General features: G+C 38.3%; 1 protein-coding gene across 1 annotated transcript in view; it reads left to right on the forward strand.

The window, feature by feature from the left end:
• The window catches only part of LOC144593221 (uncharacterized), a 303417-nt gene that overhangs the window by 9743 nt on the left and 266549 nt on the right, over positions 1 to 27125 (forward strand). Inside the window, exon 3 of the mRNA XM_078398723.1 lies at positions 3332 to 3463. Coding sequence (XP_078254849.1) covers positions 3332 to 3463 — 132 coding nt within the window. The remainder of the gene's footprint in view (positions 1 to 3331; positions 3464 to 27125) is intronic.

Here is a 27125-nt window from a genome sequence, read left to right on the forward strand (position 1 = left end):
AGATTCACCACCCTCTGACTAAAGAAATTTCTCCTCATCTCCTTCCTAAAAGAACGTCCTTTAATTCTGAGGCTATGACGTCTAGTCCTAGACTCTCCCACTAGTGGAAATATCCTCTCCACCTCCACTCTATCCAAGCCTTTCAATATTCTGTACGTTTCAATGAGGTCCCCCCTCATTCTTCTAAACTTCAACGAGTACAGGCCCAGTGCTGACAAATGCTCATCATAGGTTAACCTACTCATTCCTGGGATCATTCTAGTAAACTTCCTCTGGACCCTCTCCAAAACCAGCACATCCTTCCTCAGATATGGTGCTCAAAATTGCTCAAGATATTCCTTACCAGTGCCTTATAGAACCTCAGCATTACATCCCTGTTTTTGCATACAAGCCCTCTTGAAATAAATGCTAACATTGAGTTTACTTTCTTTACTACTGATTCGACTTGCAGATTATCTTTTTGGGAATCCTGCACCAGCACTCCCGAATTCCTTTCTGGATTCTCTCCCCATTTAGAAAATAGTCTATGCCTTTATTCCTACTACCAAAATGCTTGATTCCACACTTTGCTTCACTATATTCCATCTGTTTTGTATTTGGGGAGGATGGTACAGATTGTGGCATTAATTATGTTCATTTTCTGGTTCTGCTCTGCTTCGATAGTATACCCTGTGCTGATTTTCATTGAAGAAACATCAGCTCAGACGAGAGAATAAGTCCGCACTTCCTACACATTTTTTCAATCTTTCCATCAAACAGGTCTTGCCCGAGTTCCTGAGAAAGGAAGACCTTGTACCCTTCTATATATTCTTTTGAAGTTTGGAAATTTATGGGCAACTTAAACTTTTCTTGTTTAGCTTTAGAGTTCAGAGATTGAATTTACAAATAAGAGCCAACATTAAATTGAATGATTTGGGGCAGGCACAGTTTCAAAATGGTGGTAGATAGGTAAAGTCTTTCTTTGTATCCCTACTATTTCATATGGTCCAGGTATGATCTGGAGATGGAGGAAGCAGGCTCAGTCAGGGATTTCATAAAGGTAATGATTAGGCATTTGAAGGGAAAAATAATTTTCTGTCAGAATTCTTCAGTGAGGCACAAGCGCAGGCTCAATGGGCAGAAGAATCTATTATATTACAATAATTTGGCATTTCTGTATCTGGGATCCTTGTGACAAAGAGTGCAACATTTTAAAATAAAAGTTAATTTTTTATTATTGGCAAGACCATCGATAAAATACCAACCAACTTTTTAAGGAAGATGTCAAAGACTTGAAGAGTGTAAAGGGGTTTACTTTTTGAAAGATTTTGCGTTTGAAGGGAGATGTGAGAATTTCTTTTATGAGTTATGATCATTGCTAAATAACAGGTTTTTGTAATGAGTAGGTTATTAGGCCATGAAATTGCAATAGTCATACAGATGGAACTGAATGTATAGAAGCTTTTAAAAGGAAACTAGATAAATATTTGCAAAATAAACAAATTGACAGAACAGTGGATTACATCTTCACAAAACAATATTGTTTTCTTACTAATAAACTGGGTGCTGTGGCGGGGCATTAGATTGTTTGTCAATTTTACCAAACCGTCAAATGCTGCTTGGTACAAAGCTACGAACATGAATCAAAAAGGTTAATAGAATATTTACTTCTGTCAGGCCCTATCTGAAATGTATTTGGTTTTGGGCTTGGCACCCCAAGAAATAGGCTGGTTTTATAAAATGCAATATGAGAAAAGGTTTGATGGATAATGTTGTTGTTTTTTCCCCACAAGCTTAAGGCTGAGATATAATGTTTAAAAGAACATGATAGGGTTGATACAAGGAAACTGTTTCTGATATTGGAGGAATTGAGAATGGAGAGCCACCATTTCAAAGTTGGGGTTAGACCAGATATAATGCAATCTGGTGCTTGTATGTTGCATAACTGTAGATATTGTGGATACTTAGTCAATTGACATTTTCACTAGATTTCTGTGAACTAAAGATTCAGGGATGTGCAAGAATGGTGATTAAATAATTGCAGATCAGACATACTTATAAAGCATTGTCCTGCTGGGTAGATATTCCCCCTGCAGTGCATTAGGGTGGCTGTTCACATAGATCTAATAGCTGTCTGAACATATTTGAGGACAGAACCTTCTCAACATTAGTTTGGAATGATGTGACAAGAGATCTATCTCTTACTACTATGGGTCCGCCATCAAATAGTAGCATTTGCTCAGGTTTATTAAAAAATATACAATTCTGTGTATGTCATGGGAAGCATATTAGAATGACATTTATATTGACCGTTCACTCTCCTGCAACATTCTACAGCTAATTAAATACTTCTGGTCTCATAGTCAATGTAGGAAATGAAGCAGCCATTTTACAACAATGTTTTATAAATAACAATATGATAATGACCACTCGATCTGTGTTTGTGTTGTGGATTACTAAATATCATTCACATTTCTTCGGAATGTTGCTTGAATTTTTATAACTTAAGTGGTGAAAGGCCATATGATAAATCCACCTAAGCCAAGTGTCAATGTTCATTGTCAGGACATCAAGAGAATATGCACGGGTATTGGTTTATTATTGTCTTGTGTATCAAGATACAGTGAAAAACATTGTATGTTATCCGTTCAAATCCTACTGTGCATGAGTACAATCAAGCCATAACAAGTGGTGCAAAAATAAATAAATCAGAGTGCAGTTTTACTGTGTTATAGCGTTACAATTACAGAGAAATGCTGCTTTATAAAAAGCAATGCCTGCAATGAGGTAGGTTACGAGATCAGGACTACAATGTACTTATGAGAGGGCTGTTCAGTGGTCTGATAACAGCAGGAAAGAGGCTATGCCTGAAACTGATGGCATATGCATTCACGTTTTGTATCCTGAGGGGAAAAGACGGGATGACCGGTGTAAAAATGGCCCATGATTATGTTGGTTACTTTCCCGAGGCAGCTTGAGGTGCAAAATGTAGATGGAATCGATTAAAGGAGATGTGGGGGTGTAAGACTGGTTTGAGTGATGGACTGGGCCACAACAAAATTTCTTGCAGCAGAGTAGTTACCAAACCAAACTGTGATGCATCCCAAATAGGGTGTTTCAGTGCAAGATTTTCTATGTTCTGCAATGAACCTTGGCATGAAGTGGGTCTTCCACATGTCTTATCACTGTTACAAAAGCTACCTCTGCTGCAGCAATGCAGAAGGTGGGCCCTGCCCTGCTGTTTAAGGCATGTTAGTGTACTATTTCTGCTGGTTGGAGATCTAAAAGTTGCGCCATATGTTAATTTCAGCAAAGCAAAATTAAATATGGTTTGCATTCTTTTATTTGACAGGAACAAAAATTAAAATGGGAACTGTCGAAAGAAGAAATTGATCGTTTACGTCGTGAAAACCTGAACGTAAAAATTGATCTTCATACCCTGGTTGGTGCTGTCCAGCAAGGAGAAAAAATTGAAAAGTTTGATGTAGGCGATTTATATTTTAATACCCTGATGCATAAATTTAATGTGACCTTAAAGCTATAGATGTATACAGTACACAACTACCTGTTTGTATGGGTCCAACGTTATTCTTAATGCCCTGGGTATATCCACCTAGCATAGCATTTACTGTGCCACAGATATGTATCTACTTTTCATTTGAAAGGTGTTTTGATCTCGTGCCTCAACAGTTTCGTGGCAAAGCAGTCTGTATCCCAACAATAGTCCATGAAAAAAACATTTCTTTTCAGCACTGTCCTCATTTTCTCTAAGATAATTCCTGATAGTTTTAAAGTGATAACTTCTCATTAGCGATTACACTATGAATGGAAATAACCTTTTCTTAACATAGTTTGTTTTTTTAAGCTTTGTTCCCATAACCTTTTTTCTCACTCCTTGTATTATGCTGGTGCGCGCTTATCTGTGCTTTGTAACCTTGTTATAATGTGCCCAAGTCTGTACATGGTGCAGTAATTGTGGGCCAAAATTATACATTGTTTTAACTCTTCATTAGTATTTTCGGCTTACTAGAAGCTCATGATTCTATTGTCCACTTTTATGTGCTATCGATGTCTTTCAATTTGAAGAAATTACAAGCCAAACCTTTGCTACCTTATTGCCACATTTCTTGTGATTTCTAGCAGAAATGCACCCTTACTACCCTTCCTCCCTGTCAATATCGAGAATCACTGCCAGTTTTAACTAGGAAAACCCCCATTTCTGTTGCCCTTTGAGGAAGAGAGCTTGAAAGAATCACAGCCCACCGAGGGGGGGGGGGGGGATCTAATCTATCTAAGATAAAAAATTCTTGCTTTTAAACTGTGACCTCTAATTCTAGATTTTCTCATGTGAAAATATTCTATCCAGATCCTCCATGTTAAAATCCTGAGGACCTTGTGCTCTGACAATCTCTCTCACTCGACTAAACTGTGGCACATTTGAACTGTGGTTCTCAATAATTTTCCTCATAAAAGAGCCCATCAATCCCAGGTATCAGTCTTGTAAACTGTCTGAGTTACTTCCTGCGCACTGACTTCCTCCTCTTAAATAAGGAGACCAATACTTTTAACAATAATCCTGATATCGTTTTACCACTGTCTTATAGATAATGGGACATAACCTTCCTAATTTTGCATTCAAATGAACACTACCAGAACTGTTGCGTTTCTGATTACTTGTTTGACTTGTATATTAACCTTTTGCAATTCATGCAGTTGTACATTCAGGTCACTCTGAATCTTGGAGGTCAGCAATCTATCTTGAGATAGAACAGTAAAACGCCATTAATCATTTATACTCGGTACTGTAGTGGTGATAGATTGGCAACTTTTCCAGACTTGAATGCTATTCCAATTAATACTCCAACACACTTTTAATACACTTTTTTTGTTTTAGGATGTAACACAGTGGTATAAATTTTCAGTAATTATAAAGGGATGACAGGAAATAGACCCCAGAGAATTTGTAGGGAGCTTGGGAATGGGGCCACAGTGAGTTCTGAAAGATTGGAGAAACCAGGAGTTCTGTGTATTAAGGGAAACAATAGCCAGTGAATTAAATGCCAAACTATTGGGATTTTCAAATATTGGGATGGTGGACTACCAGAATTTATTGTATGCTTCTCTTTATTTATCTACTGACTTTTTAATTATTTCTTCCTTGAAAAGGCTTTCATAAAGAACATAACTGATTTTTTACTCAGCTTGCAGAAAAGCTTTTGCCAGAAAAGTCCAATCATACTTTGAATAGACTTATTTTTCAATATAACATAAGAAATGTTTTAACATTTGCTGTATGCATTTAAATCAAATACATGCAATAATTCACAAATATTTGCACTCCAACTGCTTGTGTTTGAAAGCCGAACCACACATTGTAGAGTTCTATAGCAATGATTGTTCTTCAGTGCAATATTGTGATCATGTGTATTTTGGGCAGAATTATAGAGCAGTCGAACTTTTGTACTTGTTTAAATTATAATTGGTTAAGTTAGTTAATAGTTTAGTTTAGTTTAATGCCACGTATACCGAGGTACAGTGAAAAGCTTTTTTTGAATGCTATCCAGTCAGCAGAAAGACTGTACTTAACTACATTTGAGCCATCCATGGTGTGCAGATACAGGATAAAGGGAATAATGTTTAATGCCAGATAAGGTCCAATTAAAAACAGTCTGAGGGTCTCCAATGAGGTAGATGATAGGTCAGGACCATTCTCTAGTTGGTGATAGGACCAACTATTGCATGATAACAACTGGGAAGAAACTGTCCCTGAATTTTAATAATCTAATATTAGTAAAGAGATTGACTTCATCAATTTTTGGTGTGCATGATGTGCTGGGGACTATCCTCAATATCAAGTTGGACGTCACCAAAAACTGTTACAAAACTAGGATCCTCTTGCTTTAAGAAAGGATTATTGATATTTAATTGCATTGTGAGTTCTTAAAAATCTCAATAGACAATAGGTGCAGGAGTAGGCCATTCAGCCCTTCGAGCCAGCACCGCCATTCAATGCGATCATGGCTGATCACTCTCAATCAGTACCCCGTTCCTGCCTTCTCCCCATACCCCCTCACTCCGCTATCCTTAAGAGCTCCATCCAGCTCTCTCTTGAAAGCATCCAACGAACTGGCCTCCACTGCCTTCTGAGGCAGAGAATTCCACACCTTCACCACTCTCTGACTGAAAAAGTTCTTCCTCATCTCCGTTCTAAATGGCCTACCCCTTATTCTTAAACTGTGGCCCCTTGTTCTGGACTCCCCCAACATTGGGAACATGTTTCCTGCCTCTAATGTGTCCAATCCCCTAATTATCTTATATGTTTCAATAAGATCCCCCCTCATCCTTCTAAATTCCAGTGTATACAAGCCTAATTGCTCCAGCCTTTCCACATACGACAGTCCCGCCATTCCGGGAATTAACCTAGTGAACCTACGCTGCACGCCCTCAATAGCAAGAATATCCTTCCTCAAATTTGGAGACCAAAACTGCACACAGTACTCCAGGTGCGGTCTCACCAGGGCCCGGTACAACTGTAGAAGGACCTCTTTGCTCCTATACTCAACTCCTCCTGTTATGAAGGCCAACATTCCATCTCACCATGCTTTGCGCATTTCTGCTTAGCAATAAACTAATGCTGTTAAAGTGATTGACCTATGAGGTCAAATAGTTAGGGAGCATGGGGCAGTTCACAAAGAGCACAAGAAGTAATAATAATAATAATAATGCATTACATTTATATAGCGCTTTTCAAACACTCAAAGACGCTTTACAGGGATTACTAGAACATAGAGAAGAAAATAAATAGATAAATAAGTAAACGAACAGAAAAAGGAGACAGAAGGTGAGGTGACGGTCAGTGGTTGAAGGCAGTGCTGAACAGGTGAGACTTCAGTGATGTTTTGAATGTGGTGAGTGAGGAGGAGTCTCTGACGGTTTCGGGTAGTGAGTTCCAGAGGGTGGGAGCAGCGATGGAGAAAGCCCTGTCCCCCCAGGATCTGAGTTTGGTCGGGATGGGGGGGGGACAGGAGGTTGGCAGCAGCAGAGCGGAGGGTGCAGGTGGGAGTGTGTCTGTGGAGGAGGTCAGTCAGGTAGGATGGGGCCAGGTTATGGAGGGCTTTGTAGGTCATGAGGAGGATTTTGTACTGGATTCTCTGGGGGATGGGGAGCCAGTGGAGCTTGTAAAGGACGGGGGTGATATGGTCACGGATCGGGGAGTGGGTGAGTAGACGGGCAGCGGAGTTTTGAATGTATTGAAGTTTACTGATGATTTTTGAGGGTGAGCCATAGAGGAGGCTGTTGCAGTAGTCCAGACGGGAGGTGATGAAGGCGTGGATGAGGGTTTCTGCAGCTGTGGAGGAGAGGGATGGACGGAGACGGGCGATGTTTTTGAGGTGGAAGAAGGCTGTCTTGGTGATGTGTTTGATGTGTTTGTCGAAGGAGAGGGTTTGATCAAAGATGATTCCAAGATTCCGGATGTGAGGGGAGGTGGATACTGGGAGACCATCAATATTGAGGATGAAGTTTTGGGTGGATTTGGTGAGCGTTTTTGGACCAATGATGATGATTTCGGATTTGTTGCAGTTGAGTTTGAGGAAATTTGATTGAAGCCAAGATTTTATTTCAGTGATGCAGTTTGTCAGTGTAGTCAAGTAGTCATGAAGGAGTCAGGAATGCAGGCAGGGACAGGATATTGATGTTTGTGCCTCCTCTGGAACACCCCCATTCCTATTCTAAACAAAATAAGTGTTTACAGTAAATTTTAAACAGGTAATCTGTAATAACACAATTAAATGTATCAATTTATTTATCCCTCTAAACTTTTCCTATACATGTACCTGTCCAAATGTCTTTTAATTGTTGTTATAGTATCTGCCTCAACTATCTCCTCTGGCAGCTTATTCGATATACACTCCATTCTTTGAGTGAAAAAGTTGTCCCTTGGGTTGCTATTGAATCTTCTCCCTATTAAACCCTTGTCCTCTAGTTCTTGATTTCCCTTACTCTGGGTAAAACACTCCTAACATTCATCTTATCTTATACACCCCACAGCCTCCTGCATTCCAATGAATAAAGTCCCAACATGCCCAATCTCTCCTTGCAGCTCAGGCCCTCAAGTCCTGGCATCATCCTTGTAAATCTTTGCACTCTTTCCAGCTTATTGACATCCTTTCTATAGCAGGGTGACCAAATGCAGCCTCACCAATGTGTTGTACAACTGTAACACAACATCCTAACTTCTATACTTAATACCTGATTGATGAAGACCAATGTACCGATATCCTTACTTTTAAGGAATTATGTACCAGTAGTCCTAGATCCCGTTCCATACAATACTCCCTAGGGCCCTGCCATTCTGGTTTGTCTTCCCAAAATACATCCCTTTGCACTTATCTGCATTAAACTCCATTAGCTATTCCTCAGGCTACTTGTCCAACTGATTAAGATCCAGCAAATTGCTGCAAATTTTGATAAACATCTTCGTCATTTTCATCTTCACTATACCACCCACTTTAGTGTCATCTGCAAACTTACTAATCATGCCAAAGACTGAATGTTCACGATTATGGGGAAGAGAAAAAGTGGACTGAATTAGGAAGGATGGCCACAACAGATACGATTGAGTGAACACCCGGCCAAGTTCTGTGAAGGGTAGAATTTGATGAGAGGGTCAAAATAACTCGCTCGAGGCTGGAATCATGTCTTTCACAATTGTGATTGTGGAAGGCAAATTATCTCCGATCCAGAACATTGATCCAGGTCTGCCACCACCTGCAAATTCCCCTGCAAGTTGGGCACCATCTTGACTTGGAAATATATACCGCAGATTCTTCATTGTCATCAAGCTAAAATCATCCCAAACTGACAGCAGTGAGTTTATCATCAACAGGGCCTATCGTGATTCAAGTTAATATCTCACCAGCACTTTTTCAAGAAATTATGGATTGGGGAGTACATGCTGGCCCTGGCTGATATCTACATTTACCATGCATCTTTCGTCAAACGACTTTACAGTAGGATTTTCTCATAAATTACATCAAGCTCTATTAGCCGTTTTCTTACATTAACAGCAAATTGTGGCTCAGCATTCAAAGAATTACTGCAGCTTAATTGTGAGGCCTTGGATCCTCTTGACCACCCCCAATCAAATAGAAACTGGTTGGGCCAGAAAAGAATGTGGGGAAAATGCCCCTATGCTATGCCACACAGAAGTCAAGCTCCTTTAATTTTTAAAATAAGCTTTTAAAACATTGCTGGTTCTTTTGATTGTAGCTCTTCAGAAGAGCCTTTGAATTATTTATTGGATAAATAAGTGAAAGCATGTTTTAAAAATGTTATGTATTAAATAGTTAATTTACCAAAGAGTTTATACCAATTAAACCAAAAACTGATTCAGAATAGACTATTAGATTGCCTCTGCTTTTAAAATCAGGTTAAATGTAAGTGGAGAAATAAAACCCAAATTAAAATAGCTTTTCTCTGTATGGTTCGTTTTCAATTTGCAACAAGCCACCAGCTTCTCGCATTCAGTTAATAGTTTATTGTTGCTTCGAAAAACATATATTCTGTTATGCACTTGATTTCTGGAATAGATTGGGAGAAGGTTAAAATATTTAGGAACATTGAGCGTTTAACCCCTGACTCAGATTTGTTTCATGACAGTGTAAAAATATTGTAATTTAGTAAATAATAATTGGGGAATTCTTTTCAAAATTTTGAAGACTCCCAGTGGCCAGACTGTACAACAATGTTGAAAATATTGAAAATCTCCTCAAGGGCCACCTAGTGGCTAAGGCATGTAATTGTGACCCTTGGTATTGATTTTGGTTTATTTTTGTCATGTGTACTGAGATACAGTGAAAATCTTTTGTGTGCATGCTGTCCAATCAAATCGGATAATACTAAACATGAATACAACCAAGCATGTACAATAGGTAGAGTGAAGCCAAAACAACCAGAATGCAGAATATGCATTTTCAGCATTGTGACGTAGCAGTTCCAGAGGAAAAAGTCCAATGTCCATAGTGAAGTAGGTTGGAAGATCATGACTATACTCTAGCTTATGGAAATACTGTTCAGAAGTCTGATAAAAGTGAGAGTCATTGGAAATATGTCAAATTTCCTTAGCCTCCTGAGGAGTAGAGGTGTACATGTGCTCTTTTGGATCGTCTCAACTTGGTCGACCAGGACAGATCATTGGTAAAATATATGCCTGGGAACATGAAGCTCTCAACCATTTCTACTTCGGTACCATTGATGCAGATTGGAGTCGATAACTAGATTTTTTGTCTTGCTGACACCACGTTACTAAGTGCTTTATCTCGTTGTACTCTGTCATGTCATTGAGATCTGGCTCACCTCAGTGCTGTCATCTGCAAACTTGCCGATGGATTTGGAGCCGAATTTGCCACACGTCGTGATGTATAGAACGTATAGTAAGGGGTTGAGTAAGGGCACCGATGTTGAGAGTTATTGTGGAGGATATGTTGTCGCCTATATTCACTGATTGTAGTTTATTGGTCAGAAAGTCGAGGATTGAAGGTTTACAGCAACATTGACTGAAAAATGTTGTATCAATTTACTGAGGGAAAGGTTGATGAGGGAATGAGACAAAATATAATCAAAGCTCTACCTTTGAGGGCAGCCGACAATTCATCCTCCACAGTAATTTTCAACACTGTTGCCCACTGAATAAGGATCCTAACCCACAACATCACCTATCCATGTTCTCTAGAGATGCTGCTTAACCTGTTGGGTTACCCACTAATTTGTCTTCTTTTGTAAAGCAGCATCTACAGTTCCATGCTGCTACATTTCAACATAAGTGTTGTTGTTTGTAGGCATTTTTGTTGATAAACATCTTTGTTTCCCACTCCTATCTCTTTCTGGGCTCAGAATCATTAAATTCAATAGGGTCCAGAAATGTTGTTAACTTCGGTCTAAATAACTTCCATTTGTGCATTGTTTACTATTTAACAATAATTTCTATTCATGTACTGTCAGTTTAAATCACAAAATATCCCAACGTTCCTTGCAACGTTATCCATCAAAATTCAAGGCCACGACATAAAAAAACTTTACAAAAAGCAGGTTTTAAAGGATATTGTTTGGGAGGAAAGAGCGGTGAAAGGTTTAGATAGGAAATTGCAGAGCCTAAAGACATGGCAGTTGATGGCATACCACAATTGAATCAATGTGCATGATCCATTTTAATTTTTGGTGATCATTAGTGTTATCATTAGTGGAAATTGACACTATCGTTTCTGAATAACGTTGACAAATGCAAATAGAAAAAATTGGAGGGCTAATGATGGATCTTTATCAGAGGTAATGATGTTGGCATCAGAAGAAGAGTAAATAATCTAAATTCTTTGGCTAGCAATAGATAGACATAGTAGATATTGCGTAATTATGGGGTCAAGTCTGCACTGAATATTGTGCTGAATATTCAACATCTGTATTAGCTTCTTTCTAAGATACTTCAACTGGAGATTGGATACGGTATAAAATAAAACCCACCCACATCCGATCTGTATCCCACACTGAGGTCTTACAATGTTTTTTCAGTTCAGTCCAGTCTAGATTGGGTCGTCAAGTTGCAAGTAAAGTGCTGAGCCTTATAGCAGGGTGGCTGTTGATTACAAAAAATGGACATGGGTTCCAATTAAATATCATAAACTATCTACAAGTTGCTCATTATGACTGAGGCAAAATCATAGGCTGGATTTGTATCATGTCTCAAAAGTCCAGCTCACTGGCATTGTTTGAGTCGGGGAAAACTGATTTAATCTGGAAGTTGCACTTTCGCAAGCACATGCAAGGATAGGCCCTGCACCCATTACGCTCACAAATGCCTTTTATCTGCTCATTCCTGTGTACCTCATTTAACACAGACAATTACTTGGGCTGTAGTTTGCAAAGATGGATCAATATTTTTGTTTTAGATTCTAGCATCTGGAATTGTATTTGTTGTAGGTTAATTTTCACTTTACATTCACATGTTTAACTATATTGCTATGTGTCTATTTCTTACTATCTATTCTTCTCTCTTTAGTCTGAGAAGTCAGCGAAGTCTGGCATGAGCTCACTTCCACAGCTACTGTTACTACCACTTTGTGATCAAGAAAATGTGCATTTTTGTGATATGACTCGGACTATGTCGAATGTTTTTTGTATTAAAATAGTTGCTGTTGACTGCTCCATCTAGTGGCTGGAACAAGAAATAGCCAGTGTTATGCAAACCGATGAATTTACTTCAGGGAAGATTCATTGTGAAGTACTTTTCAAGATCAATTTTTTTTAAGGCTTTAGATTATAGATCTTCTTTCAGGACCTAGACATTTAAAATAAATTTGAAAATTGTGATCTGTGTCTTTTCGAGTATTGCTGAACCTATTTAGAACTATATTTAGTGAGTCATAGAAGATGTACTTTAATATTAGCATGAGACTATGGAGACAATTTATTGTATAGTATGCAGGAATTCAATGTTCTTTGGGTACCTAGAAGAATGTAGGATGAAAGCCCATTCTAATACACTACAGTCGTGCAAATCTGCCTAGTTCAGGTATAATTTGAGAGGTCACTTGCCACTATTTGGTGAGCCGAGATTTATTCTAATATTAAGAACATATTATTTCCCTAATACAAAATAAAACAAAGATCAAGTCAGAGTTTGTTCGAGGAGTCAGGAATATCAGAATTATCAGATGAGAAGTTATGTCAAATGGAGTTTCTGAATTTTTCACGTGATGCAAAGGATTAAAGTTGTTAATGGCGGATTGAAATCCTGGAACTAGATCACAAGATGAACCTAAATCATATCCCAAACGAAAAGTAATGTACTGATGCTGTTCCTCAACCTTATGGTGAGCCTCAGGAACAATGCTGAAAATCATAGTCAAATAGGTCAGAGCAGGAGAGAGTAGGTGAATTCAATAGGAAAATAACTGCAGATGCTGGTACAAATCGAAGGTATCACAAAATGCGTGGACCTATTCAATGAGGGAGAACCCCCCCCCCCTGCCTCCCTCTCCCCCCCCCCCTCCCCTCTTGGGACATCCATGCAGACAGACGATTGCTGTGTTCTTCTTCCCTGCAACCATCTCCCTTCCCATCCCTTTCCCCTGGTATTTCCTCGCCTCCAGAGCAACCTTTTATTCATCTGTTCTGTGGCTGTAATGTGAAGAGCTCCTTTGCAATCTGAAGTCCTTTATCTGGGAAGTATTTCTACTATATGTGCTGTATCCTGTAGAAATATATGTGCTCACAAATCCCATTTGATTAAAAAATTGAAAATGTTATTTGTTTTTGTTGTGACTTCAGGGTTAATTTTCTTGCTTTGCAACCTCTCGATAGTCTGTCTGAAGTTGTAGTGTGACATTCCCCGTTTCCATCCCCTGCCCGGTCTCCCATTCTCAGTGTATTGAATGGAATCATTTGTGAAACATTTGCTTTCTCCCCTTGCAAATCTCTCCTACCCCTATTTTACCTCCCTGTACCAGTGCTGTAGAGGTGCAATGGATGTCTTCAAGTTGGGTAACAATCGTATGAATAATTTATGTTAAAACTCTAAGGTCAATGATAGAAACCTTTCTGTTCCCAACACCTTGCAAACATGACTGAATGTACCCAGTGCGTTGATCTTCCAAATACACTCATTCCTAGATTAGCTGGTGCAAGTTAACCTTGATGTATTAGAGGCACCCCAGAGGCAAACCTTCACAATGAGTGTACTGGTGTAAGTTCTGTTTTTGTGCCCCATGCTTATACTTAGCAATAGGTGTTAGGTTCAAAATAAATAGATTAAATAACTGACAACTCTAGTTGAACCACGAATGAGCATTTTAGTACTTGTTGGTTTCTGCTGCTGGCTTCAAAGTCTGGCAATGCATAAGGATTTGTGAACGAACAAATATATCAATGTGTGGAGACTGCCTTTCTAGTTTCTCATTAACTTTTGTGGTGATAACATTGAATATTCTCATTTGTTAACATTTCTTCAGTAAACAATCCTTAATTTATTACATTTAAGGCTTTTTGGATATTTGAAAATCTCTATTTTCCAATAATCTAAGTTTATAAAGTTGTCTTCACATCTACAATATTAGTTCTGGTTCATTTGTCATAAAACTTTCCTGTGATGGCCCGATCACATGTCTAGTTATGGTTTTGCTTCTGGGGTAACCAATATTTTGTACACATGCAACATTATTTTCTTGCATTTATTACAATGCTTTTAGGTACAATGCAATTACCTGTTTTATTTGCTTTTATAACATAACATTTATGTCTCTATTCTTACCTTCATGAACAATGCCTGCTTCTCTAGTTTTGCTCATTTCACTCAAGAACTTTTCCTTTTATTGTTCTTTATTTCATGTTTTTTGTCTGCAAATGTGGTTCCTTCTGCACTAACGAGGGAAACCTAGGCTTGTGACTGATCAAAATTGATAGGGCACAGGACCACCAAATTTGTTGCAGGCATGGGACAGTCCACTGAAAATGGCAGAAGGAGCATGCTACCTTCCATATTTTACAATCACCCAATGACCTGCTCCATCAAACATTAACTGCCCACCTGGAGGAGGGAGGAGGGGAGGGGAGGGGGAGTGGGAGTGGGGAGAAGGAGTGGGGAGAAGGGGTAGGGGAGGGGAGGGGGGTTGAGGAGATGGGGGAGGGGGGAGGGGGGAGGACAGGGTGGTGCACCAATGCAAGAGAGGTTTGGGCCCAACGGGTCCACTTGGTGTAGTATTATATAAATGACTAATCTTTCCAATGTTCTGTTGAAATTAGAAAATTTCAACTAAGGCGGATGATGTCTGTAATAATAAATATAAATATAAATATGTGCAGTGCTTTCAATTTGAATTTTAGATGATTAAGTAATTAAGATGATGTGTGTTATTTGTAAATATCTCAGTATGATAAATAAAATCTCTTCAATCTGCCTATCCAGTCATTACTAAAAGATGACAATTAGGTAATATTTACCCCTTAACCCATAGTATTAAAAAAATAATTATTGGCCATTTATTTTATGGCTATTAGTTGGATTTTGTTGCCTACTAATTGGTTGTCATCTGTAGCTTAAAGATTGTGAAATGATTCTGTGTGTAGGTCAATCAAGCTTATAAAACCAGAGTGCTTGCATCATTTTTATTCACAGTGCGAAGCTAGGCCAAGGTTACCATAAATGTTGTAAAGAGAAAAGTTCGACAAGAATAACTAGCCACATCAAATGTGTTTTAAAAGCTTAAAAACTATAGAAGAGAACATCTAGAAGGGATAAGGAATTCAATTGCAAGGAGGCATGAGAAATCATCAGGATATTCCTTTGTGGTATAGGTTTCAATGTACGGTAAAATATTCAAAAGAACATATATTCATGAACTTCAATCATTACTTCATCTTGCTAACCTTGCATTGATGATGCACAACCTAGATAAAGCTTGAGAGAAACATAAATGCCAAACCAAGTCAAATTAGGTTGATCAGCCCAACTTGCAATGTTGTTTTATTCAGGATATTGCTCTTCCTGAATTTTATCCGCCATCATGATGAGAATTGCGATTTCCATCTTGAAATACCAGTAGAGCTAAGTATTTATGTATTTATTGACTTTGGGAATTTAATATTACAGTATATGTATATTGGCCAAAATTTACCTACCTTTTCTCAGTCAGTTTTGAACCGTTATTGTTTGAAAGGAGCTAATCTATATATTTAATATTATTGCTTACAGTTAACATTTTTGGTAACAGAAATTGTGCCAGGAAAGCTCCCATTTTTGGATATTTTACCTCTATACTAAAGCAAATGACTCTATACTAAAGCAAAACTTCTGCCATTGTAGTCTTCATTATTCTTAAAGCATTGGCGCCTTCCCTCGACGAATGGCCTCTCACCCATCAGTCCATGTTGTTTTTTTTATCCACTTGGGTTCCATCATGTTTTAAGCAATGGTAAGAATTTTAATGGTTTAGCTTCATGGTAAGATAAAGTGAAGTTATCACTTAATCCTGGGACTGACAACTTCTTAAGACCGGAACTGTCTCTAGTATGCACATCACGAGCCATGAATGGAGGCATTAACTACCATATGGTATTTACAGGAACATTCAAGTTTTACTCATGTGATGTTCTAAAAAATACATGTACAGTTTAGTTTATTGTCACGTGTACCGAGGTACAGTGAAAAGCTTTTGTTATGTGCTTAATTAGAAGAATGAATGGAACACTACAAGGAAGATAGTGTAGATAGACACAAACAGCTGGAGTAACTAATCGGGACAGGCAGCCTCTCTGAAGAGAAGGAATGGGTGACGTTTCGCTTCAAGACCTTTCTTCATACTGAGAGTAGTGTGGCTATCTTTGGGGTCAATATAAATTTTGAACTGTTACACAAAATAAAATTGAAGAACAAAAATAAGAACAGGTGGATTTGTAAAAAATATTATTACTTTTTTATATGGGCATGTTACAATGCATTTTTTCATAAGCAGTGAAAATAGAAACAAAAATATAAAAACACAAAATAAAGAATAAAAAGATCTTGTGCTTTCAACATTAACAAATAAAAACACATACTGATTCTCAAAATTCAATTTAAAAGTTCCTCTCAGACATACAGTTCTAGCAGTCTGCTGCAGTGGGATTTGAATTTTCATGTACTGACAAAAATGTTAATCATTAAAGTGTTTTATGCTTTTTGCAAACTGACAGAGCTGTGTTTACTCTTCTTAATAGCTTCCTTTATTGTTGCTAATTGATTTGCTTCATTATCATATTAAGCCTTGATAATATGCCATTAGGGTAGTGGAATGCAGTAAATGAGCTGTTTGATGCTGGAGCTTAATGAACTAATTAGACTAATTAAAATCAATATGTGTGCCAATATCAAACCAGGAATTGTAATGCTACTTCTGCCTGTGGAAGTCAACTAAGTAACTGCGGTCTAACACTGATTTATGAGTGCCTGATGATCTTTAGTTGGAATAAATTGCTTGTAGTAGTAGAAGCAGTATTATTTCAAGTAGATGATACTAAGTGCATTGTAGGTCAGCATAAAGGGCAGGCTTACATATGTTGTAGATTGTCACCTTAAGCCCCAGTTCGTATATCAGACTGCTGATGTGAACAATAACTTCAGTCTTGTACAGTGATATTATATGATATGAATGAGATTGGTACTTGATTGTGTTTCACTATTTGAACAAATGTTAAATATTTTAGAGGTTGCTAACTCCTAATTAAAATAATGGTTAGCAAAAAAACAAATTTATAAACATCACAGGCAATTGCTCTTTGCAGTGTTTCTGAACTCTATTAACAAATCCCCACACATTCAGATTTGATACATTCTATAAATTGTCAATAGTTTAACATTGGGGCATTTCCTAATGTGCTTTAAAATGGAGATGGGGGCGGTGGTGTGAGTGGTTGGCAATAAGCTATGAATTTAGATATTGTGATATGAGATCATGGAAGGATTTATAAATTGAAGCAAGGATTTCAAAATCAAGTTATTTATGTTGGATGAGACAGCATGATTCAGAATGCAATAGGAAGCAGATGCCCAAGTTTTGTGGGAATTGTAGTTTATATAGGATAAGGTTCGGGTAGGGAGAGAGAATGCTGAACCTGAGATGATTGAAGACCAAGAAGAAGGCATATACAAAACTTAACATGTGTAACATATACACAACGTAACAAAGGACGATGGATGATATTGAGGTTTAAAATTTAAATTGGGATTAAATCAGACACTGTGCATAGCATTCATGTTCTTCAATGATTTGACTGGAAGAAATATCAGCAAACAAAAATATTCCTTAATTATCAACAATAACATTTACATAAGTCTTATATTAGACGCAAAATGCTGGAGTAACTCAGCGGGTCAGGCAGCATCTCGGGAGCGAAGGAATGGGTGACGTTTTGGGTCGAGACCCTTCTTCAGACTCTGCAGTAGAGGGTTTATGCTAATGTAGTCAAGTCATTATTATGCTTTTTAAGTGTTATTCCTAATAAGCTACTTGATGACAAACTTGGTACCTATTTTCTGGTCTATTGCCCAATTGTGTTCATGCAAAAGGTTTTATTAGTTGACAATGTTGACAAAGTGTTTGACGTGCTTATAAGAATTTCATAATTGGGATGAAACAAAACAGATTGCCGAAAATGGCCCATCCACCCTTTAATTGTACTTACCATATTACAGTATGGTTATTAGTTGTTCCATTTTTACAACATTCTCCCAGTGATGAAATTTAAGAAGTTAACCAAAATTGATTAATTACCCAAGGGAAGGAACGGAACTGATCGGAACACTGTCAGTTACTTGTCAGGAAACATAGGCCTCAATTTAATACAAGTTTGCATTCTACTGCACTTATGTTGTTAGCATTTGCTGAACTTATTGCATGTTACAGCCGACCGCACCTTATATTTGATTACATTATTTATTTATTTTTTTTAAAACGGCACTTGCAATATGTTAGCTCTCATTGCTGTGCAATAACTTGCTGTCTTGATTGCACTGTACACTGCCTCGACCGTGTTGTAGTTGTTTTGTCTATATTGTATTGGAGGTCAGTTTGTTTGATTCAGTAGATTAGGTTTAGCTTGTTATGGATAGAGGTTTGTCCTTTGTACTGTCTGCTGTGTGTGATTGCATCATCTGGACTGCTTTAATTTCGCTGTACTTTGTGTAGTGACAATAAAGGTTTTTTACAATTTACAATTTTACAATTTACAATATTCAGCCTATTTTTTTTCTGTAACACAATTTCATGGATTTTTAGAGGGAGAAAGCAGAATTACAAACTTTATTGATAAACTAGTCTTATAACACTGAGATCTGGGTTAGAATCCCAGTCTGTGTCAGAAGGAATTGTAGATGCTGGTTTGCACCGAAGATGGACACAGAAGGCTGGAGCATTTCTGGAGGGAATGGGTCGAGATCCTTCTTCAGACTCATTCTGAAGGAGGGTCTCGACCCAAAACGTCACCCATTCTTTTTCTCCAGAGATGCTGCCTGTCCCGCATCTTTAGAATCCCAGTCACTGGAATCCCATATCTATCAGGCATGAAAACAATATAGGCTGGCTCATCAAATACCTTTATAATGTGAATGAAAAAATGGAAATTTGCTCAAATTGGCAATAAAGATGAGTTAATAGTGTTAGTAGAGAGGGAACACGAAGTGCACACTGGTGAACTTCATGTTTTGGTTTTGAAAATTCTACTATGTGGTTCATTGTCAGTATAGAGAAAAGGGTATTGTACAATTTGAGCTATTTCAATCATTACCCTTGATCATATATTGTTGAACATTGATACGCCAAAGATGATTTTTTTGTAGTTGAAATATGCTAATATTTAAGATCACCTTTTATGCCTTTTGATATTTTCAGGATTGAAGCTTGTACACTGCTCTCAGACACAGATCTGTTAACCTTTCATCACTAGAGGTAGCCACATTATTGAATCAGTACTTGACAATGTTGATCGGTCATGTCGTACGATCGTTCCCTGTCTTCGTGATAGTTTTAACATCGAATCTTATACCAGTATTTTTACATTGGCTCAATACCATGTTGAACTGAAATGTATTCCTTAGGAGGAAGCGTAGGCTTATAAAGATAGATGGGTTAAGACCTTATTGAGTACAGTGTGTGATAAATGTAGGCATTGTACGTAGTCCCTGAAGTTTGAGCGAGGACAATATTGCACTGGGTGTCCATGTCTATTTTCAATGTATCATGTAGAAAGGGAAACAAAAAGAACTTGATCTATTTTTCTGTAGCCATTTCTGATTTCCTTCTAAGTGATGTTCAGAGAAGTCATCCAATTCAATATTAAAGAAAACTATAGTTGATAGAATTCCATGAAAGTCCTGCAAATAAAAACCTTTTAAATATTTAATGCTTTAAAGGAAAATAAAAAAAGTTCCTTTAACCACGTTTCCATTCTTCTTATGCTCTTCAGTTTTCCACACTTAACTTGAGGAGTATTCCATTGGAGAAAGTTGAAAGCCCTGCATGTCATAGTTTAATCACGTAAGTGTAGAGCTTTATAACTTTAGCCTAACTTCAGTTAAGTTGTTTCTGTGCAATCTGATAGCATTACAAATACCATAAGATTGAGTGGAAAAGATCCATACGGTACTTCGTTGTACCATAGGCATTCAGCAGCCCCACCAGGTCCTTCAGGGACTGGTCGAGGATGTTCAACGAGACGGCTAATTTTGAGTTTTAAAATTTGTTACAAGCGTATTCCTGCAGAGTGTACAAATAAATCCTGTTAAGTGTCAAGCTGCTGTCTCGTTTGATTTTCTCCTTGGATTTGCTTTCTTCCCACCTCCTAGACCTGATCTCTTTTCCGAATTAGTTCAAGAGCCAGTTGATTCCCTCTTTTGACTATTGGGCTTCAGTAGGGTTCCTGTTTGGGTTTTGATGTTTGCTGTTTTAAAATTGATCAGTTGTAAAGCTGGCATGTTTTGGGCAAAATCCTTTTTTATTCTTCCGTTTCTAGAAGATATCTGTTTCCCCCCTCACAATTGGCTTACAAATATTTTTTGCACCTTGTCATTCGAATGATTAGCTTAAGGATGGTTTATTGGATTTCAGAATGAAAGGGTTACTGGTGCAGTTTTGTTCCCTGATTGCAATGGACTGCATTTATATTGGATCAGTTAATATAGCAACAGGCAGCGATATGAAACTTCTTGAAGTATTTGTTGTGGGTTCAAAAACATTGGATCTCTCTGTTGTTTAGCCTTCCGCAGCTGGAAAAAAATGACATCTGCTGGTTTGGCACTTGACTTAACAGTTGTCAACAGCAGGGTAGCTGCTTTCAGCAGCAGTTGGCGAGATGGCTGCATGCCAGCTTGTACCATCTGTGCACCTGACATTTTCTTCTAATTAACAGAAGGGTTAATTGTTCTGGCAGGCTCAAATGTAGTGTCTAACATTACCCAAGGGAGAAATGTACAAGTGCAGGAGTGGCAGGGGATTGGAGGTGGCAGACCTAACATGCCATTTTCAAACAATGGTTAACAGCAACTGGTTTTACTGCCCAGGCATTTGCAATAAGGCTGAATTTTTTTTGATGAATTATACCAGGCTTCTGTAATGATATAGATAGAATTGCGCTAATCTAGGCAAAGACCAGTGCTCGAGGCAATTGTGGTGGAACAATTTGCATCCTATTACTGCATATTTGGACCTAATTTGGTTAGGCTATGCTAATAGGATGGTATGACAGTACAGGAAGCCTAGCATCAAGTGCATTGCCAACAAGATTTTTGCTCCTTTATTTCAATAGTGAACAGTGATTATTTAGATGCAGATGTGAAAAGCGCCATTTATTTGTCAGATGATCTAATTGAATAAAGCTGTAATCTGTCAGCTTTGTTTTAGGTAATATTAATTATGATAACAGTGTAAAGTTCACTGCAATTAAAAACATGAAGTATTCTGAAATGAACTTGCACGATACATCAAGAATAACTACCTTCAGTATTTGTCAGCAATTGTTTGAAAAACAATTACATTTTCATTATAATGCTCTCAGATATGATTTGTATAATAAATCTATTTCTGATTAAATCTAGCAATTAAAACATAAATCTGGTTTCTAGGTGCTCTGCACGGATGTGTTCTCAGTCCCCTTTTTTTATTCCTTATACACCCAGGACCATGCAGCCAAATACAAATCCAACTCAATTTACAAATTCGCAGACAACATTACGAAAGTGGGCTGGATATTAAATAATGATGAGATGGAATACAGGAAGGAGATTGAGAACCTCGTAACCTGGTGTCAAGACAACACCCTTTCTCTCAAAATCAGCAAGATAAAGGAGATAGTCATTGAGTTCAGGAAGCAAAGCGGTCCACGTACCCATTTACATTGACGATGCCAAACTAGAGATGGTGAAAGCTTCAAGTTCCAAGGCGTAAATATCACCAGCAACTTGTCCTGGACTAACCACATCGAAGCAACGGCAATGAAAAACACACCAACGCCTCTACTTCTTTAGAAGGCTTAGGATGTTTGGCATGTCCCCAACAACACTCACCAACCTCTACAGATACACCGCAGAAAGCATTTTATCAGACGGTTTGGGAACATTCCCATCCAAGACCGCAAGAAACCGCAGAGAATTGTGGACACAGCCCAGACCATCACACAAACCAACCTCGCTTCCATTGATTCTCTCAAAAACATCATGCTGCCTTGGCAAGGCCACCAACAAAATCAAGGATAAGTCTCACACTGGTCACTTCCTCTTCTCCTCTCTTCCATCAGGCAAGAAGTACAGAAGTGTGAAATCACATACTTCCAGATTCAGGGACAATTTCTTCTCAACTGTTATCGGGCAACTGAACTGTACTATCACCAACTTGAGAGCAGTCCTGAGCTACCATCTACCTCATTGGAAACTCTCGAACAATCTTTCACTGGATGTTACTGGACTTTATCTTGCACAAAACATTATTCCCTTAATACTGTATCTGTACACTGTGTACGACTTGACTGACAATAGACAATAGGTGCAGGAGGAGGCCATTCGGCCCTTCGAGCCAGCACCACCATTCAATGTGATCATGGCTGATCATTCTCAATCAGTACCCCGTTTCTGCCTTCTCCCCATACCCCCTGACTCCGCTATCCTTAAGAGCTCTATTGAGATCTCTCTTGAATGCATTCAGAGAATTGGCCCCCACTGCCTTCTGAGGCAGAGAATTCAATAGATTCACAACTCTCTGACTGAAAAAGTTCTTCCTCATCTCAGTTCTAAATGGCCTACCCCTTATTCTTAAACTGTGGCCCCTTGTTCTGGACTCCCCCAACATTGGGAACATGTTTCCTGCCTCTAACGTGTCCAATCCCTTAATAATCTTATACGTTTCGATAAGATCTCCTCTCATCCTTCTAAATTCCAGTGTATACTGTTAACACATGTAGTCTTTCCGCTGTCTGGCTAGCACACCACAAAGAAGCTTTTCACTCTACCTTGGTACACGAGACAATAAACAAAACTTAATTGAATTTGCTTATTGTGACATTTTTAACAACATCTTTTGCTTAAGTAAATAGTAATTGTAATTGCATAACTAATATAACTAAGTTTATGTTTTGTGACTAGCTTAACTTGTAGTAGTAAAATTATCCATAACAGAGAGATGTTGCAAATTAGAATTACTTGTGTGTAGAAGAAACAAATTAGGAAGTGTAATGATCAAAATATATGCAAATTACATTGTTTATATTTGTTTAATTTTATTGATTTAATTTGGCTAAGAGTAATACAATACTTGGCATAAAGCTTACCATATTAGGTTTACCAGGAAAGTGTATCTTGGCACTTTCAACATAGGTTTTGACTGCCCAGTTTTGCTGTAGATTATGTCAGTAATTCTGAGATGATTCATAAAGTTTGAAAATGATGGAATAAACAAGATGTAATAATGATGTACTTGTTTCACATTTCAATTCTGTATATATTCAATGAGCAATTAGTTAAAAAAAACGTTATTTTTTACTTTTACACATTAGGGAGAGGTCAAAAAACTCAAAGCCCCATTTGGAAACAAAATTTGTTTTGAACACTAGAGATCTGATGGGTCAAAGTCTTCATAAGGAATTAAAAGATGTGTTGTATGATTGTGAACAAAGTGATGTGGAGGTATGTTTATTTCTCTTTTTTTAATTAAAATTTGGTGCAGCAGGAGGGGCAAGGGCCTTCTTGCTGGACATGTAGATCAGTCGGCCTCTGCGGAGAAAATAACCAAGTGAATGATTTATATGAGCACTTCTTCATAGAGGGATTGTATCCAAATATTGGGCCAGAACTTGCTAACTGTGCTGATCTACATGGTATAGCTTTACCATTTCCAGATATGACAGTTTTAACATTGACTCAAGACATCTTGATTCTCAAATGTCAAAGCCCTGTGTGGTGGCAAGGTCTAATGCAGCATAATATTGCCAAGTGGATAGCCCAGATTAAGGCTTACAACTGTGACAGCAAACATATCTTATTCCAGGCTTAGCCAGTGCCCCAGTATGTTAAAAGCTTTGAATGCTTTTGAATATCCTTGGCGTTCAGTACCATGAAACAATTTTTTTTTAAACATTGAAATATTTTAGAGTTTATAAGTGATTTTAAATAAAATTGATTAATTCGAAGTATGGGATTTTTTTGTAGTTTAGTTTATTGTCGTGTGTACCGAGGTACAGTGAAAAGCTTTTTTTGTGTGCTATCCAGTCAGCGTAAATACAATACACGATCACAATCTAGCCGTCCACAGTGTACAGATACAGTGTCAAGCAAATAATGTTTTGTGCAAAACTGTCCGATTAAAGATAGTCCGAGGGTTTCCAAAGAGGTAGATGGCAGCTCAAGATCGCTCTCTAGTTGTTGCTAAGATGGTTCAGCTGCCTGATAATAGCTGGGAAGATACTGAGCCCGAATCTGGAGGTGCACATTTTCACACTTCTTTACCTCTTGCCTGATGGGAGAAGGGAGAAGAGGGAGTGATTGGGATGAGACTCATCCTCGATTATGCTGGTGACCTTGCCAAGGCAGCGCTTAGTGTAGATGGAGTCAATAGAAGGGAGGTTGGTTTGCGTGAAGGTCTGTGCAGCGTCCACAATTCTCTGCAATTTCTTGCGGTCTTGGATGGAGCTGTTGCCAAACCAAAAGGAATGTAAAATGCCCAATATTTAGCTTTGTTCCTTGCAGCTGTCCCTCTCCATTGACTTTAATATGCTTGCAGTTCCTTTAACTTCGCACTAGTTCAGCAGGCAGATTTCACAATGTAAATACTGGGAAACTGCAGCAAGTTGTTGCTCCACTGCTGGACTTCACGATGAGTCCCAAAAATGGAGCACAGTCAGCAAAACTCCAATGATGAGTCGCTAGCAAATTTGGGACATTTCTGTTTTAGGAGCTCTAAATGGAAACCACTTGTATTCAAGCAATGCAGACAGATAGACATGAAACTGTCAGCAGTTCTCAGCAAGTTCAAGATCATTCAGTTATCTGTTCTTTTTATGTATTGTACAATTTCATGTGAATTTACTGTTGTTGTCTTTTGCATTGTTTAAATCACTCTGCATCTATTAAATTTCAATAAATTCACCCGAATATGTAGCATTTTCCTGTAAAGGACATATTATATATTGCAATATTAGTTACGTGCTGAATGCTGAAAATTACACAAAATAATGTGTATTTTTAAAAACCTCTAAAAATGGGAAATAATGAGGATCATTTAGCTGCAGTCATCAGTTCTTTTAATGGCATACTCAAAACAAATATATTTTTTATATTTTCTTTTTAAAGGTAGTCACTAAGTGACCATTGTATCCAACAGTGAAGATTTGCTAAAGATAGGCATAAAATGCTGGAGTAACTCAGCGGGTCAGGCAGCGTCTCTGGAGAAGATGGATGAGTTACGTTTTAGGTCGGGACCCTTCAGTCCGAGAAATGGTCCCAACGCGAAACATCACCTATCCATTTTATCCAGTGATGCTGTTTGTCCGCTGAGTTACTTCAGCATTTTGTGTCTGTCTTGGGTATAAACCAGCATCTCCAGTTCCTTTTTTATTATGTAGTGAAAATTTGCTGACTGAAACAACACATCTAAGCTAGTCCCATTTGCTTGTGTTTAGCCCAGTTCACTTTGAACCTTTCCTATCCATGTACCTATCAAAATTTATTTTTAATGTTCTTATTGTACCTGCCTCAACTACTTCATCTGGTAGCACATTCTATATACCTACCACCTTATGTTTGAAAAAGATACCCCTCAGATTCACATCTTTAAGAAAGGGGACAGGTCTTCACCATCCAACTACCGTTCAGTGTCACTTACTTGTATTGCGAGCAAGCAATTGGAACATATTATGCATAGCAACATTATGGGGCACCTGGAGAGATTCTCACTTCTCTGTGACAGACAGCAAGGATTTAGGAGAGGACGATCTTGTGAAACTCAGTTAGCTGGACTGGTTAATGACCTAGCCCAAGTTTTGGATGCAAAGGGTCAAGTCGGCCTTTGCATTATGGATTTTAGTAAAGCCTTTGATGTGGGGCCCCACCAATGCCTGTTAGCAAAATTTGACCATCTTGGCATCCAAGGTCCTATCAAGAAATGGATCGAAAACTTTCTAACCTAACGACACCAGAAGGTATTAATCGACGGTCAATCTTCATCCAGATGTCCAGTGTCTTCAGGAGTACCCCAGGGTACTGTCCTGGCCCCCCTGCTCTTTCTAACCTACTTAAATGACCTTTCAACGTGTGTAACATCTGAGGTCGGATTATTCGCAGAGGATCTGATTCTCTACAGACCCATACATGCTCTGAATGACTGTAATACCCTTCAACAAGACATCAATTCACTCTACAAGTGGGAATCTTCTTGGCAGATGAAATTCAACAAATCCAAGTGCTATGTCACGAGAATGACCCACAAGAAGAATTTTCATAATTATCAGTACTTCATGGGGAACTCTGCATTCCAAGAGGTAAAACATCACCCCTATTTTGGTATCGAACTGTCAGACAGCCTCAGCTGGGCTAAACATATTAACCAAGCTATCTCAAGCTCAAACAAAATCCTTGGTCTACTGCGACGAAATTTCTGGAACTGTACAAAATCCACAAAGGACATTGCTTACAAAACGCTAGTATGTCCAAGACTGGAATATTGTGGTGCCATTTGGGATCCTTACCAAGTAACCCACATTAACAACCTTGAGAAGGTCCAGAGAAGAGCTGCCAGGTTTGTAACCGGTGACTATAAAAAGACCAGTAGTGTCACAGAAATGCTTCATGAACTCAAATGAGACACCCTCCAAAGACACCATTATAATATCCAGGCTTACTGCAGTATACAGAGAAACCCACTCATTAGCTCCATCCAACATTGCCCATCTTTCATACAGTCGGAACAACAGACCAGGAACTCGACTAAACCAATCCTTGAATTATATAACTATCAAGACCAACAAGGACTGTTTCTGCTACTCGCTGCACCCCAGAACCATCCCTGTTTGGAATCCTTTGCCACTGCATATAAAATCTGCTGCTTATAGTAAATCTTTTAAACTGTTGCTTGCAAACACTA

This window comes from Rhinoraja longicauda, chromosome 4 (assembly GCF_053455715.1).
Source record: "Rhinoraja longicauda isolate Sanriku21f chromosome 4, sRhiLon1.1, whole genome shotgun sequence".
NCBI classification, from domain to species: Eukaryota; Metazoa; Chordata; class Chondrichthyes; order Rajiformes; family Arhynchobatidae; genus Rhinoraja; species Rhinoraja longicauda.